This window comes from Nipponia nippon, unplaced genomic scaffold (genome assembly GCF_047370975.1).
Source record: "Nipponia nippon isolate SJK-2023a ecotype South Korea unplaced genomic scaffold, ASM4737097v1 scaffold_8, whole genome shotgun sequence".
Classification (NCBI taxonomy): Eukaryota; Metazoa; Chordata; class Aves; order Pelecaniformes; family Threskiornithidae; genus Nipponia; species Nipponia nippon.
This window is the reverse complement of record NW_028262402.1, coordinates 51563009-51577489: the sequence shown is the minus strand read 5'-3', so window position 1 is coordinate 51577489 and position 14481 is coordinate 51563009. Positions and strand designations below refer to the sequence as shown.

The following is a 14481-nucleotide window of genomic DNA, read 5'->3' as shown; positions in this document are numbered from 1 at the left end:
TTTGTGAACTTTTATTGTCATTCAGCCAACACAAAAGCAGTGTCTGCCTGCCTGCCATTTTCAGGGGTCAGCTAGTGGCCTGGTGTCCTTCATAAAGAGCCAGCTGTGATGTGGAAGGAGGTAAGTATAGATGCATTACGGAGAGGAAGAGGAGAACATGTCTGAAAAATAGTAAGGAATAGACAGGAAACAGGAAAAGGAGAAGAGGAATAGAAGCATGTGATGAAAAGAAAATAACAGAGCAATGGGGCAAAGAAGCTAAAACAGAAACGTAAAGAAAAGATTATAGCAAGAAGAAAGGATAGTTCTACCACCACATCGGCATGTTACGTATGCAATCAGGTCAAACTTTACCTGAAGCAGTCTCAAACTCAAGGGTTTTGTTTGTTTTGGGTTTTTTTTTGTTTTGTTGTTAAATATGAATAGTGAAATTGCAATTCTTATTTGGTTTCAGGTTTGGACACCCTTGAGATTATATTTTCAAAATTCCTCATGAAAACCAGTGCCTGAAAACCTGTTTTACAATAATAGTAGAAATTTTCAGTAACATTATTAACACAAAAAAGACCAAAAAAAATTAGCATAAGGTTATTCGTACAATGCAAGCAGGCAACTCCATGAAATAAATAACGGAAAAGCCCTGTAGTGTTTGAGAGACAAGAAAGTCCTTCAGCTTTGTGAAGTCTTATTTTTAAGAGTGATAAATGGACTACAACCCACACAGCAAATTCCTTTGCCTTATTGTTAAGAACTGAAAAAAAAATATTTTTCTAAGTTCTTGAAAAAGTATGCCAATACGTACTGTCTTTCGCAAGTAGCCTTTTCCTAAAATAAATTATGCAGCTGACTTCCTGGACAAATGTATCAATGTTAAAAATGTATAAGGATGAAACAGAATCACTTTCACTAATCTAATTGAAGCCTGAATTAAAGAGACTTGAATTTCAATGCATCTTTGTCAGTGATCTTTATCAAACATTGATAGTATACCAGCTCCCAAGGCCTAGCCCAGAAGTTGAATATTCTTTAACATAAAGCCTATTACGTTCAGCACAAGAGGTGGACTAACTAGCCTATTCTCTGCAATGAGACTGTGCAGAGAATTGTGGAGTATACAGCTGGAACTACATCTTTATACAACACAATTCAAGTGTTTTCTTTTGTAGAAAGAAGAAAAATAACGAACAAGCTTACTAAGATTCAAGAAATTTGTATGGTTTCCTTACTCATTTCAGCATATCTGACACCGTACTCAGAGATGTCTGGAATCATCTGTGTGCACATGGTAACAACCAACATGCAGCCTAACCCTAGCAGTAATCACTTGGACTGTGAACCTAGCATTAAAAAACTGTTTCATTTGCTTGGGTTCAATGTCATCCTAACAGAGCTATATACTCCCCCTTACCAGCATAATCTGATACAGAAATCCATGGTGCAAAGGTCAGGGATATACACCATCTTTTTAAACCAGCTATCATTCTGAATACTCTCCTAATTAATGTATGGTGAGGAATGCAAGCTATTAACTAAAGGCTAAACTCAACAGCAGAAAACTCAAACTTACTAGCTGAACAGTATGGTGCATTTTGTATTCCTCCTCACTCTGGTGATGCTGCTGGATCTTTTCATTATGCTTTGCAATACAGATCTCCTGTAGAGACACAAAATGTTATCTATAAAATATGAATTTCAAATATTGATTTACAGGGTATAGTGTCATATTTAGCAAATAGCACTAAGAATTAGAAAAATAAAAATTACAAAGCCTATCTCAGACAAGCTAATTTAACCAAGCTAATTTAACATACAATAAAACCATAAAATGGAAACAAAACCAAGACAAACCCACACCTATTACTTTTAACTGTCAAAAGAATATACACAAGTAACAGCTGCTTGAAAAGTCTGTTCTACAATACCAGTACAAAAGTGGCAACAAACACCGATTTGTCAAATACTTCATAAAACCTTTGTGTAACTCCATGTATTTGTATACATGGATAATAACTAACTCTCAAATATACTACATATTTCTGTTTATGCAACTAGGCAGCTTCCCATTTACAAGTGTCAGTTCATCTTTTGCATGTACAATCTGCAAGCACAAACATTAATAAAGTTGTTACAATTTTATGCATGCACAAGCAGGTTCACTTATACCGAGTTCACATCTGTAACGTCTGGTTTAAAAACAAGCATTTATTACATTGCCTAGAAATAAGAACAGGTTAAAAAAACCCAGGCCATGTTACAATAGATGACAAGAAACTGGATGACATTCAAACTTCAGGTAGATAATACAGAAAGAACTGAATTAAGTATGTTACAAAGAGAAGGCACGTGCAGGAGTTTAGAGTAGCAACAAGACAGACAAGTTCATAGGACAATACTGAGGGCCAGGAAATCAGACAGTAGGGGCAATGAAATTAGGCCTGGTACAAGCATCACACAGAACTGGAACAAAGATGTTAGAAACACATCTCATGGCTGTGTAAGCAGGGGCAGTGTTAGGAAGCAGCTCAGAGCGTTACTGCAGCTAGAAGAACACCGAAGTGATGGGCTTCCCAGGCATTAGTCACCTTGACTTACTCGGTGGAGCCAGACAGGAGCTTTGCCACTGAAAGCACTGCTTGGGGCAGCTGATGGAGTTATCACCCATCAAACAAGATACTACAGTAGTGGCAGAAAGATACAAAAACAAGGAGGGGAGGGATAAAAAAAAGCCCACAATTTTGGACACTGGGAAATGCAGAAAAAGCTACGTTCTCCTGCAAGCTGACTATGGACATACTGTGATCATATAAAAATGTAGCCAGTGTTCCTGTATAGGACAGAAATACCATGCTGTATTGAATGTTTCTAAACAGTAAGACCATCAAGGTTGCTACCGTATACAGATAACACTGACAAGAGCACAAGTTTCTGTGGAAATACTGTTCCAGCTTCATCAGAGGTGTATATATGTAGCTAAACACTGCTGGGTTTTATGTTTGTTTCTTTGTGGAGTTTTTTCCCCTGATGAAAAGAGTTTAATTAATATAGCTGGAAAAGTTAATCCATTTAATTTGTAACTGCAAAAGTACAAACTACCTAATTTCTGCTTTTCAAAGACAGAGCAATAACTTCAGACTAATATTAGAGAATCTGAAAGACTTTTTGTAATACTGCTAATGATTTGCCTTTATAGTTTATTCTCTATTTCTGTGAAAGTTCGATTAAAAGTCTTCTAAAATAATGAGGAATGTACGTTACGAGATATTAAAAAGTATTATAAAATAATGAGAAAATGTATGTTAGGTTTGGGTTTTTTGACATGTCATAAATATTTGGGGGCACACTTTTATGAAACATTTTCTCTTTATCATCACTATTTAAATCTTTCTCATTAAGAGCAATAATGAAAGATATTTTTAGCATGTAGAGAGGATAAATCAGACCAAAACATATTTGGTACTGACTTTGCACTAATAAACAACCTACTTTAATGTAATTAGAGCGCTATGAATTGAAATAATAAAAAAGACCAGGAGGGGCTGAAAACATGTTGCAGCACAGGATTAGGAATCTGTATCAACTTAATTAATTACAGACATGGTCTCAAAAAAAAAAAAAAAAAGGCTGCAATTTCACAGGGACAAATGCAGGGTTCTACTTGTAGACAAAATTAAGTGACTGCAAACAAAAGATGAAGAACAAAAAGCAGCCAGGTTGCAGCATTAAAGAAAATGATCTGGGTGATTATGGCAGATGACAAGTTGAACATAAACTAACAAACTCTGGCAAAAAAAAAGATAACATCATAATTGGGTGCATGAGCAGGAACACAGCCCACTGCACATGTGAAGTAGTCCTTCCTTCTCAGCACTGGGAAAGCAAGGAGCATTATATCCAGTGAGAGTGTCACTTCAAGAAAGACATTGACCAACTGTATGGTACTGAGAGAGCAACAAGAAGTAATGTTCATTTCTCTTTCAGTCACCTGACTCACTTCACAGTATCAAATCATACTTCTATTAAAGAGACAAAAAGGGAGAGCTGAGGAACCATTTCAACCCCTCGTCACTGGATAAGCCACCATGTTTAAGGTTACTAACATGTAATATACATAAAAGAGATTTGCACTAGTTATTACATTTAACTAGTTCCAGTGAGCCTTGCTTTCAGGTTGAAAAGCATCCCAATTAAAAGGTTAGCTTCTCATTTAGTAAGCTCAGTATGTGCAGAAATCGTATTTTACTATAAGCATTCTGTGTAGTTATGACCCTTAAGTTGTTGTAATAATAATAATGGAAGAAGAAGGAAGAAGAAGGAAGAAGAAGGAAGAAGAAGGGGAGAAAGGAAGGAAGAAGAAGGGGAGAAAGGAAGGAAGAAGAAGGAAGAAGAAGGAAGAAGGGGAGAAAGGAAGGAAGGAAGAAGGAAGAAGGGGAGAAAGGAAGGAAGGAAGAAGGAAGAAGGGGAGAAAGGAAGGAAGGAAGAAGGAAAAAGGGGGGAAAGGAAGGAAGGAAGAAGGAAGAAGGGGAGAAAGGAAGGAAGGAAGAAGGAAGAAGGGGAGAAAGGAAGGAAGAAGAAGGAAGAAGGGGAGAAAGGAAGGAAGAAGAAGGAAGAAGGGGAGAAAGGAAGGAAGAAGAAGGAAGAAGGGGAGAAAGGAAGGAAGAAGAAGGAAGAAGGGGAGAAAGGAAGGAAGAAGAAGGAAGAAGGGGAGAAAGGAAGGAAGAAGAAGGAAGAAGGGGAGAAAGGAAGGAAGAAGAAGGAAGAAGGGGAGAAAGGAAGGAAGAAGAAGGAAGAAGGGGAGAAAGGAAGGAAGAAGAAGGAAGAAGAAGGAAGAAGAAGGAAGAAGAAGGAAGAAGAAGGAAGAAGAAGGAAGAAGAAGCAAAAAGAAGGAAGAAGAAGGAAGAAGAAGGAAGAAGAAGGAAGAAGAAGGAAGAAGAAGGAAGAAGAAGGAAGAAGAAGGAAGAAGAAGGAAGAAGAAGGAAGAAGAAGGAAGAAAAAGGAAGAAGAAAGAAGAAGAAGGAAGAAGAAGGAAGAAAGAAGGAAGAAAGAAGGAAGAAAGAAGGAAGAAGGGGAGAAAGGAAGGAAGAAAGAAGGAAGAAGGGGAGAAAGGAAGGAAGAAAGAAGGAAGAAGGGGAGAAAGGAAGGAAGAAAGAAGGAGGAAGGGGAGAAAGGAAGGAAGAAAGAAGGAAGAAGAAGGAAGAAGGGGAGAAAGGAAGGAAGAAAGAAGACGGAAGCATATCAAGTAACCCTATGCCAGCTGTCACTGCATCTACGTAACACCTGTTTTGGCAAGGGCCATGCTTTAAACTGTGGGCTTGCAAAGTAGTAAAGGTGTCCTATTATACACGGACGCAACAGCATGTGAGGAAGGTTTCTAGGTCAAAGCACACAGTTGCTTCTCCCAGTCTGCTTATGATGAGGAATAATCTTCTGGATGTAAAATAATTCGAATTTCTTCACAACTCTATTTTTCCGAATATATTTTTCTAGATGCCTTCTACACCATCTTTTTTACCTTGAGTCTTTGCTATAAATCTAGCTCCCTAATAAAACAGCTGCTTTTTCTATATGACAACCTAATTAATACTACTGTGCAGCCAGCAGGGGGTAGACTGGGATAACAATAGTGATACCCTGCATGAAAAATCCATAACTATCTTTCAAGAAATAAGAAGAATAATGAGACTGCTATTAAAATCTTATTTTTGAATAACTAACTCACTGTCACCAGCACAAAAGAACATCAGGAAATGATTGCTTAACAGATGCAAATAGGTTTGTATAAAAAAAAATACGAGAATAAAGAGTTTATACGCATGGTAGTACAGTAAAAGAACATCAACCTGTGTAAAACCATTAATTTTAAAAATGCTGGCTCAGTTATTCAGAATCACAACCCAATGAGGCTTCTAACAAACCTTTAGCAAAAGTTTCTAAATAAAGATTCGGTACAATTATTTGACAACACCATTAAAAAATAAAAACATCAACTGCAAAACCAGGGAAGGAATTTCTGAAAAACAAAATTAATAGAGACTGCAGTCACAGAAGTTCATACTTATATTATACGTAGTCTTATTCTACACAGAGTAACCGATTCTCTTTCAGTGTGTTACCTTCTCAACAGAAAAGATTTTCAAATACCCGGATGACGAAACGACCTCCTCTGAAAAATAAAAACTGACGATACAGAATAATTTCCTGTTGTTTTCTTAATCATGGTATCTGCTGCTAGAAAGGAGGCATTCTCCTAAGGGAATCTTCAGTTGCCAAAAACCTAATAATGAGCAAGGACTGTAATTTCTAAATATATCACAAAACTGTGATATACACGACTTAACGCAAAGCTTGCTTTTTTTTTTTTTTTTTTAACTACAGAACTGACAAAGTAAAAAAACCAAACACCAAAACCTCATCAACCCAATCCAAAACAGAACACTTGTTTACAGTTCTGTTTTAAGATACTTTGCTGAAACAAGCACAGTCAGGAACACAATCTGAAAAGCATTAAGCAGACTCTCATCTCAGTTCAACAATAAATGTTTCTTAATTGAGAGAGACAGCCAGACTTTGAGAAAGAGATTTACCACATAGTATGTACTTTCCAAATATACCCTCAAAAACTCATTCCTTTCTCCACTTAGCATTCAGTCATCACTGCACTCATTCTCACCATCTAGAGTCTGCTTTCGCATCCCATCTGTATCTTTGTTCTGCATACTTAACTTAAACTGCAAACTCTTCAGATCAAGAACCCTTTTTTCCTCTTTACTTTATAAAGTACAACCTTTTCCTCTTTACTTTATAAAGTACAACTTTACTTTATAAAGTACAACCACCCACATCAGGCACTATAAATAGTGTTCATTAACAATGTTTTGCAATACCACTAGAATGGTCACTCAAGATACAAGGCTTCTTTATGTTTGAAATAAAGCCACAAGAGTCTTGATTTTCAGGTAATTAGTATAGCTCTACTATTAAGCTTAGTAGAGCTCTGGGTTATTCAGCAGTAGTAAGAGCAGCTACAGTAAATACCTCTAACATAAATATCCATCAAAATGGCTACATTCTCTTCTGCCCAGGAAGTGCCGCAAAATGGCACACAACAACTGATTCTGCCTATTCTTTTTGCTCAAATAAAAATCTTTGATTTCCCCCTGCAAGTTTAAATACATGTTATTCTAATCCCTGATTTCTTTAGAAGCTGAAAGCTAAGTATCTCACTGCAGCAGTCAACTGCAGATAATGCTACGCTGGGCAATGAAATCAGCAGAGAGGGGGAACTAGTTCTGAGCACGCTGTGATGTCCATGCTGCCATGTCCAGCAGTGAAGTTCCACATGGAGACATTACCTCAGGTCCTGAAAGCAGTATAGCCATGTTCTTCCAGTACAATGTTGAGCAGACATGACTGTATTACTCCCGCATGCAGACCCAGATGAGCAATACTACCATATACAGCTCTGCATCATGTCTCAGGACACAAGCAGGCATGCCGCAACTACTATTACAGCCTAGAACCACTTCCTTCAGCTTAAACAAGGTATTTTATCATAGCATAACCTTGAAACAAATGAGCCAATTGAAGGTGACTAGTTCATTACACAGATAAGAAGGCATACTACAAAATAACTACTGCTTCAGGGCTGCTTTTTGACTTGTTAACTCCCGTAAGTTAAGTAAGTAACAGCAGTGAGGCTGTTGCTTTTAAACAGGTTTGTGTCCTCTCTAAGATGCCAGCAGTGTCTTTTCACATTCAGGAGAAAACAGCATAATTATTACAAAGTAGTCTACATTAATTAGCATAATGTCACAGATAGGATCTATTCCTTGAAGTGCTAAAAAGCCCAGCTTCTTGATACTTTTTCTTTTTACAAAGTCACATAAAACAAACTCAATGACTCTGAGCAAGCTACTTCCCATAACTGGCTAACAAGAGACATTTCTTTTATAATAACTTATTTGCAGTCTTCTCCATATTGTGTTAATCAGAGACAGGACAGTGACTGAAGAAATATAAAAAATCCAAAATGTAAAACGTACCAACTATTGTTTTGTTTGCTCTGTTATGCTTCAGATTCAGTTACAGAAATAGACACATTTAGTTATGAAGGCGAGGCAAGACCTGAAGGCTTTACTCTCAATCTACTACAATTGTTTATATAAAGGGGTCATCTCCCACATCAAGAGACATGACTGGGAATATAACAACCACACCAACCCCTGATCCCAATCTAGAACGAGGTCTCAACTGAGACTTCTGCATAGCCTTATAGTGTATAGTACGGGGTGGTAACCTGTTTTATAACACGTATTACAATGCTCTCTCAGAACTTCAATCTATTCTACTCATGAAGCTATCTCACTTATCAATAATGCATATTCATGCAACCGCAAACTGCTAGGAAACAATAAACAAGTCATTCTGGAAAAAAGGAATTAACATATTTATGTACACTTGATACACAAATTCAAAACATCAGCTATATTAAAACAATTTTCTGTACAACATCCCAATCATGTAATGCATGAAAAAGGAAAGTGGCCCTAAATAGCACACCTAGTTTTACAAATTAAGAATATATACTGGATTTCATATATATCTGCTGAATACAGAGCATCAATGACACATGACATAAGATTAAAAGGATGAGCTAAGAGAATGAAAATAGAACACATTAGTGAGAAAACACCCTTGAAAATTCTCTTCTGCAAACATACAGAAAACTACTCTCTGTAAAAACATGCATTCCAGCATTTACTTTCCACATGAAAGTATTCTGATTAATTAATAGAAACAAGTTTATTTGTTGACTTCAAAGTGATTAAAGGTTCCTTTAAAGCTAAAAGGTAAACTGAATCTTAAATATGTCAATTTAATAATACATGCTATTGTATTTGGTACTCTGTAAAACAACTTTAGTAAGTAGTAAATATAATCCATGAAAATACTGGGAGACTTGGAAATTGTATTGGAAATGAAACCTTTTGAAGTTTTATTAAATTTGTTAATTACGCTAGACATCTGCAATTTAATAATACCTTCTTATTTCTGAGGTAGGCTTTCTTGGCTGAAATACGTCCACGCCTTGCTTCCAGCTGGCGGATTTTTTGTTGTAACTTTTGCAGCTCCTCCTTTTGCAAGTGTACAGATGTTGCCATATCCTCTTTTTCAAGCATGGCTTCCATACTTTCGTAAGTGTCATAATATACCACTTCATCTCTCTTCTCTGTTTTAAAAATGTCAGCAATGAAAAAGTCAGATCAATAGTTTGTATTTGATTAACATTTTGTTTTGTTCAACAACAACCCCCCCAATGAGTTGCAAGATTTAATGTAGAAGAATGCTATATTCCTTTCAGAGGACTATCAAAAATCAAAAGGTCAGAGGAGAAGCACCAAAGGGCAAAGCACTGTAGGGCTTTAAAGTTTCTATGAAGAACAGAAATCAATAGCAATGAAGCACACCCTGGTATTCAGGTAAGCTCAGAGCCTTAAAAAACAAATACAACTGTGAATGTATGTTTCTGTCTGTAGCCTAACTTGATCACAATGTCCACGCATGTCTTTGGGTCTCTTAACTAATACAAGGGACCCACAATGTGCAGTAATATCCTCAGGTCTTCACTACGAAGTTCAAGATATACAGACTCTTTCCAAACTCTTTGGGATGAGATTCTTCTGCCACAACCTACTATTAATTTTATGAAAGGGGATCAGACAACAAAACAGCAAAAATCCTCTCTTAGAGGTTTTTGACTTCCCAGTCACTGGTTCTGCTCAGAGGCAGCAGAGGGAGGGTAACTTCAAGGCAATCCTTCAAAGCATTACAGGCCTGAAAAGGAGGTCATTACTAATAGTTTTATCAACGCTCATGATTTTTAGCCTCCTGAGTGAAGCATTCAGTATAACATTGAGCTCATCTCTGAATGCTGCCTTCTTATCTCTTGCCAAGAAGGAAAGAAAGATTATTATAAATCTTTGCAGAATGCTGGGACGAAGAAGCAGCAAAGGCCTCTTGTTCTTTATTTCACTGGCATACCAAGTAGTATATTTTTGTCATACACCAAGAGGGATACGCATTACTGCTGGCTGAAACAGAGAGATACAGCTGGCATGACTGTCAAGTGTCTACTCTGCAGCACCACCAAACCATCTCATTTCAACTTCATCCACTACTTTCAGCAAGACTGTAACTTCCTCCTGCTTCTGCTACTAGATTATTTGGGGAGAGGGGAAAGGTTTTCTTCAGTACACTGTGCATTTTAAAAGCTGTTGTCACTTCACGTTATTTGTGTGTATAGTCTCTGCTGCAACCAAAATTCTGATTGTCATGCTAATTTCAGCTCAGCAGAAGACATGGCAGGACCAGAAGAGAAAGCACAACACTATATTAACCTTAAAATAAAAACTAATAAAAACAGACCTACTAGATGCTTTAGTGTTCAGTTAAAAAAACAACACAAAGTTTCATCCATATGTAAAACTGCCAAGTCACTAGAACCCACTTTGAGACATCAGTGAGTAAAAATAAGACTCATGGCTAACAACAATTATATTTTCCCATGCACTTATAAAATGGGAGAATATACAGGCAAATTTTGTTTTAGAACACTTCCATGCAGAGTTAAAGACAGGAATAACAAGTGAAACCCCAATAGCTCAGCTGCAAACCAGTCAAATCTACCAGTTCTAGAACATAATGTTAAATTACATTTTACTGTTTGGGGAAAAAAAAAAAAAAAACAACAAAGCAACCTTGGCAACTCTGTTGCAACCTCTATCAAACATTCCAAGACTTTTCTACAAACAGCTTTTGAGCTTTTGAAATGCCTATAAATTTGGTAAGTGCTTCAGCTTCTAACAACTCAACAACTTACATTAAAACAATTAGAATTATTCCTTTTTAGATACAATCCACACCATTTGCACTCATTCAACCCACCCACCAACCAAAGCAGGAACCTACTATCACATTCTCTGTTGACAGCAACCCATCCACCACAAAACCATCTTACAAGGATGTATGGAGAGCTTGTATGGAATAGTTTAGGATAAGGTCCTTTAAAATTCTAATCTAATACATTCACATTTTGTGAATTTCAGTGCAGGTATTTGGTTAATGACAGTAAAAAACTACTACTGTTGTTTATAATATGACAATCTATTATCATTCGATACTTTTCAGATCCAACATGTTGAATTTGCAAAAGAAAATGTTTTTCTTCTAGCTTACAACCAACTGGCAGTCAAATCAAATCACGCTCTCAAAAAAATCTGTTGGGACTTCATTAGCGGTGCTGATGTCCCTCAAATCAGAACAGAATCCAAAACTCTTCAAAGTTTCAAAGAGAAAGGATTTTGATACACATTCCTTCTCAGCCTCCTGTTCAAGGGATTTCCTTCAGTCCAGGTAAGCAAACCATACTGTGTCTTCAGTACCAAAATTAAATGTCTGATTTCCCAAGTACAAAAACTATCTGTCTCCAAAGCACTAACTAGCTCTCCACAGAGGCACCCAGTCAAAGCTGTCACATTTCTGTAAGTCATTTACAGAGTTTTCAATCATTATCTTCCATACATGTAGTTACAGTTGTTGCCATCACAAGCCTAAAAGGAGATTGTCATAACAGTGAAAAGAATTCGTGATACCTATGTTTTCTCTTTTTCCAGAAGCAACTCAAAATACAATCCAGCTTCAAATCTCTCTTCTTAGGTGACTTTTCTATCCATAACAAAATTTGCTATGCAAACCCATGCACTGAACAATAAAACAGATCTTGTGTAAATAAAAACATGAAGTATAGAAAGGTCCAAAGGACAGAACTGGATTCAAAAACACTGATTTACCTGTACCATTTCTATAGTTTGTAAGTACACAAGGTATAGTAGGTTCTGGAAACATAAGGTTTGCATCACTGCTCTAAATCAGTAAGATGGCAACACAACAAACTTCAAAGTTTAGCTGAAGGACTCTTGATTTGCAGGAATACCTTTTGAAAACCAATCACTTCAAAGAAATTAATACCACCAATGCAAATTTTTAATGAGGTAAGTCCAGTAATTAAGATACTTCCTTCTCCCTGAATTTAGTTTTCCAAAACTTACATAGTATCTTACATGCTTATTTCCAAACACAGGCAACGAGAACCAGACCAAAACTTTCGTATGTATATGTATATGCATTATGAACAGGTGTAAATTTTAATTTAACAGTACTTATGTTAGAAGATCCAGCTCTTCACATGATAAATAATCTCTTCTTGTTTCATTCCCACATGCTTTACTAGACTCTTAGGAAGAGAATTGTCTTTTACAGATTACGTCTTAATTAAAATGCATAAAGCACCTGACATGAGTCTTCTGATGCTTTCAAGCTGGGCTGTAAGTAGCAGCTCTTCACATTTCAGGATCTCAAACTGCACTTCATATAATTGAAGCTGTAGATCATAATAATCAGCTTCTAACTGGTCCAAATGGGCTATGGCTTCTGTACCACCTTTCAGGCTCTGCATCTAAATGGAAAGAGAAAAAACAATAAAAACCACACAACTCCAGGATAATGAGGAGAACAAAACCACAGACTTTACGATTACAGCTAAATACAGTCTGGTACACCAAATGTAACATGTTAAAATTGAACACATCAAGACAAGAAGATAGGTTTTGATCAGCCACACACTTTCAGACATCTTTAATATCTGACATTTTTCCTATATGGCAATAAAAAAAGCCATGGCATTGGATTAGTCTTTGTGACTGCCAAAGTGACAAGTCATATAGAGCTTAGCGTGAAACATCCCTACCACTCTTTTACTCTACTACTTGATTCTCTGAATATACATAAAGAAATTAGTATTTTCTTAACTTCAGCCCAAAAAGTCTAAAAGTTGTTTTGCTAATGGCATCTAGAAAACTAGAGTTAAAACTGTCATTAAAGCTGAACTGAGGGAAAAAGGTGAAAGGTAGTAGAAACAGGGATAATTACTTGGACTGATCCTTTTGTAATGACACCTTAACTGAGGAGTTTCATTGTTTCTGGAGTCTTTCACAGGAGAAAAAAAGATGTAGATTAAAATATTTATATATATTTTAGCACTTGTTTGTGTCATATCTTTGCATAGAAAAGTAACACAAGGCACAATCAAAGTGAACTCAAACCATCCTCTTTCATTCAGTCAAGATTTAACTGCTCAATACAGTTAGCCATTCAGACCGTATTTAAGAAATACTGACAGGCAAGGGAATTTTATGTGCTGTCTCACTTTGGAGGGAATTCAAAGCCATGCAGCTCTACAACCTGCATGCAGAAGAGTTGGGGCCACATCCAAGTTCTCTACCTGCTCACGAAATGTATCTCTGATAGTTTCTCCCAGATAATGGATGGAAGTAATTCTAAATTTTACTGAAGATTTGTGATCTATCTACCTTACCATTCTGATGAAACGTGGTCCAGTTTCTGTATTACAGACATTCAATCATTAAAAATAGATGTCTACCAAGCAAAAATACAGGACCTAGGAAACTACATGTTTTAAAAAATATTTGCTAGTGTGTTTTTACATTATGGTGGTTTCTAAAAGGTGTAAAACTGTATCTGTAATTAATAGCCAGAAATGGGTTTCCTTGGTTTTATTTATCACACATGCTTAAATGTAACTATACTAAAACAGAAAGATATCTGTACTGAATTAAATCAAAGATCCATCTTACTCAATACCCTGTTTCGGACAAAGGTTAACTGCAAATATCCAGGAAGACGAAACATAGTAGGCAGTGCAGTGATACCTCCCTCAAGTATTTCACCAGCCTCTAGCACAGCTTGCAGCGCAGCTTAAACCAGAGTGCTGCCTTTTATACAAAACAGACTTACTGGATTTTACTTCATAAATTTGTCCTATCCCTTTTTTTATGACATGTATGCTTTTAGCACCTGCATCATTATCCACTGTCAGGGATTTCACAGTTCAATTAAACACTAAGGAAACAGTTCTGTATGTTATACTTCTTTCCATGTAAGACTGAGACAGAAAATCTGTGAATCAATTTGTGCAACACCTATTTTAAAAATTTCTTCTACTATATTGTATATTTACTGAATGCATTTTTTGTATATCAACTATTAGTCTGAAAGGTTCAATAAGTCCTTAAGTGAATATCATAAATCTTACAATCAATAATGTATAATTTGTATATTTCAGTCCAGTGTGACATCAAAATGTCTTGTTACGCCATTCTATTACTCTGCTTCCATATTAAGTTACTAATTGTGACCAGAACAGTAAATTACAATGATGGCATATTTGGAGTGAATTAGAGGCTAGTTTTCAAGACAAAAGGACTGACTCTCTTGAATCTTCCAGTTTTTCCATATAAGAGGGATAATGTTCATTGGTCAGGCAGTGTATCCTGGGTTTTGGCATTTCCAAAGGATTTTCTCATTGTAAAAAAATATACCACAGCAACAAAATGTGGTGGGGTTTTT

General features: G+C 36.5%; 1 protein-coding gene across 4 annotated transcripts in view; it reads right to left on the bottom strand.

Moving 5' to 3' along the window:
* Window positions 1–14481, bottom strand: part of JMY (junction mediating and regulatory protein, p53 cofactor) — a 69862-nt gene that overhangs the window by 14423 nt on the left and 40958 nt on the right. For all 4 annotated transcript variants that reach the window (XR_015701031.1, XR_015701033.1, XR_015701032.1 and 1 more), the window contains exons 5-7: window positions 12346–12511; window positions 9039–9226; window positions 1568–1654 (exon numbers count right to left, since the gene is read on the bottom strand). Coding sequence is in view for 1 of the 4 variants with exons in the window: in XM_087742055.1 (XP_087598181.1) it covers window positions 1568–1654; window positions 9039–9226; window positions 12346–12511 (441 nt within the window). In the remaining 3 variants the exon portion in view is untranslated. The remainder of the gene's footprint in view (window positions 1–1567; window positions 1655–9038; window positions 9227–12345; window positions 12512–14481) is intronic.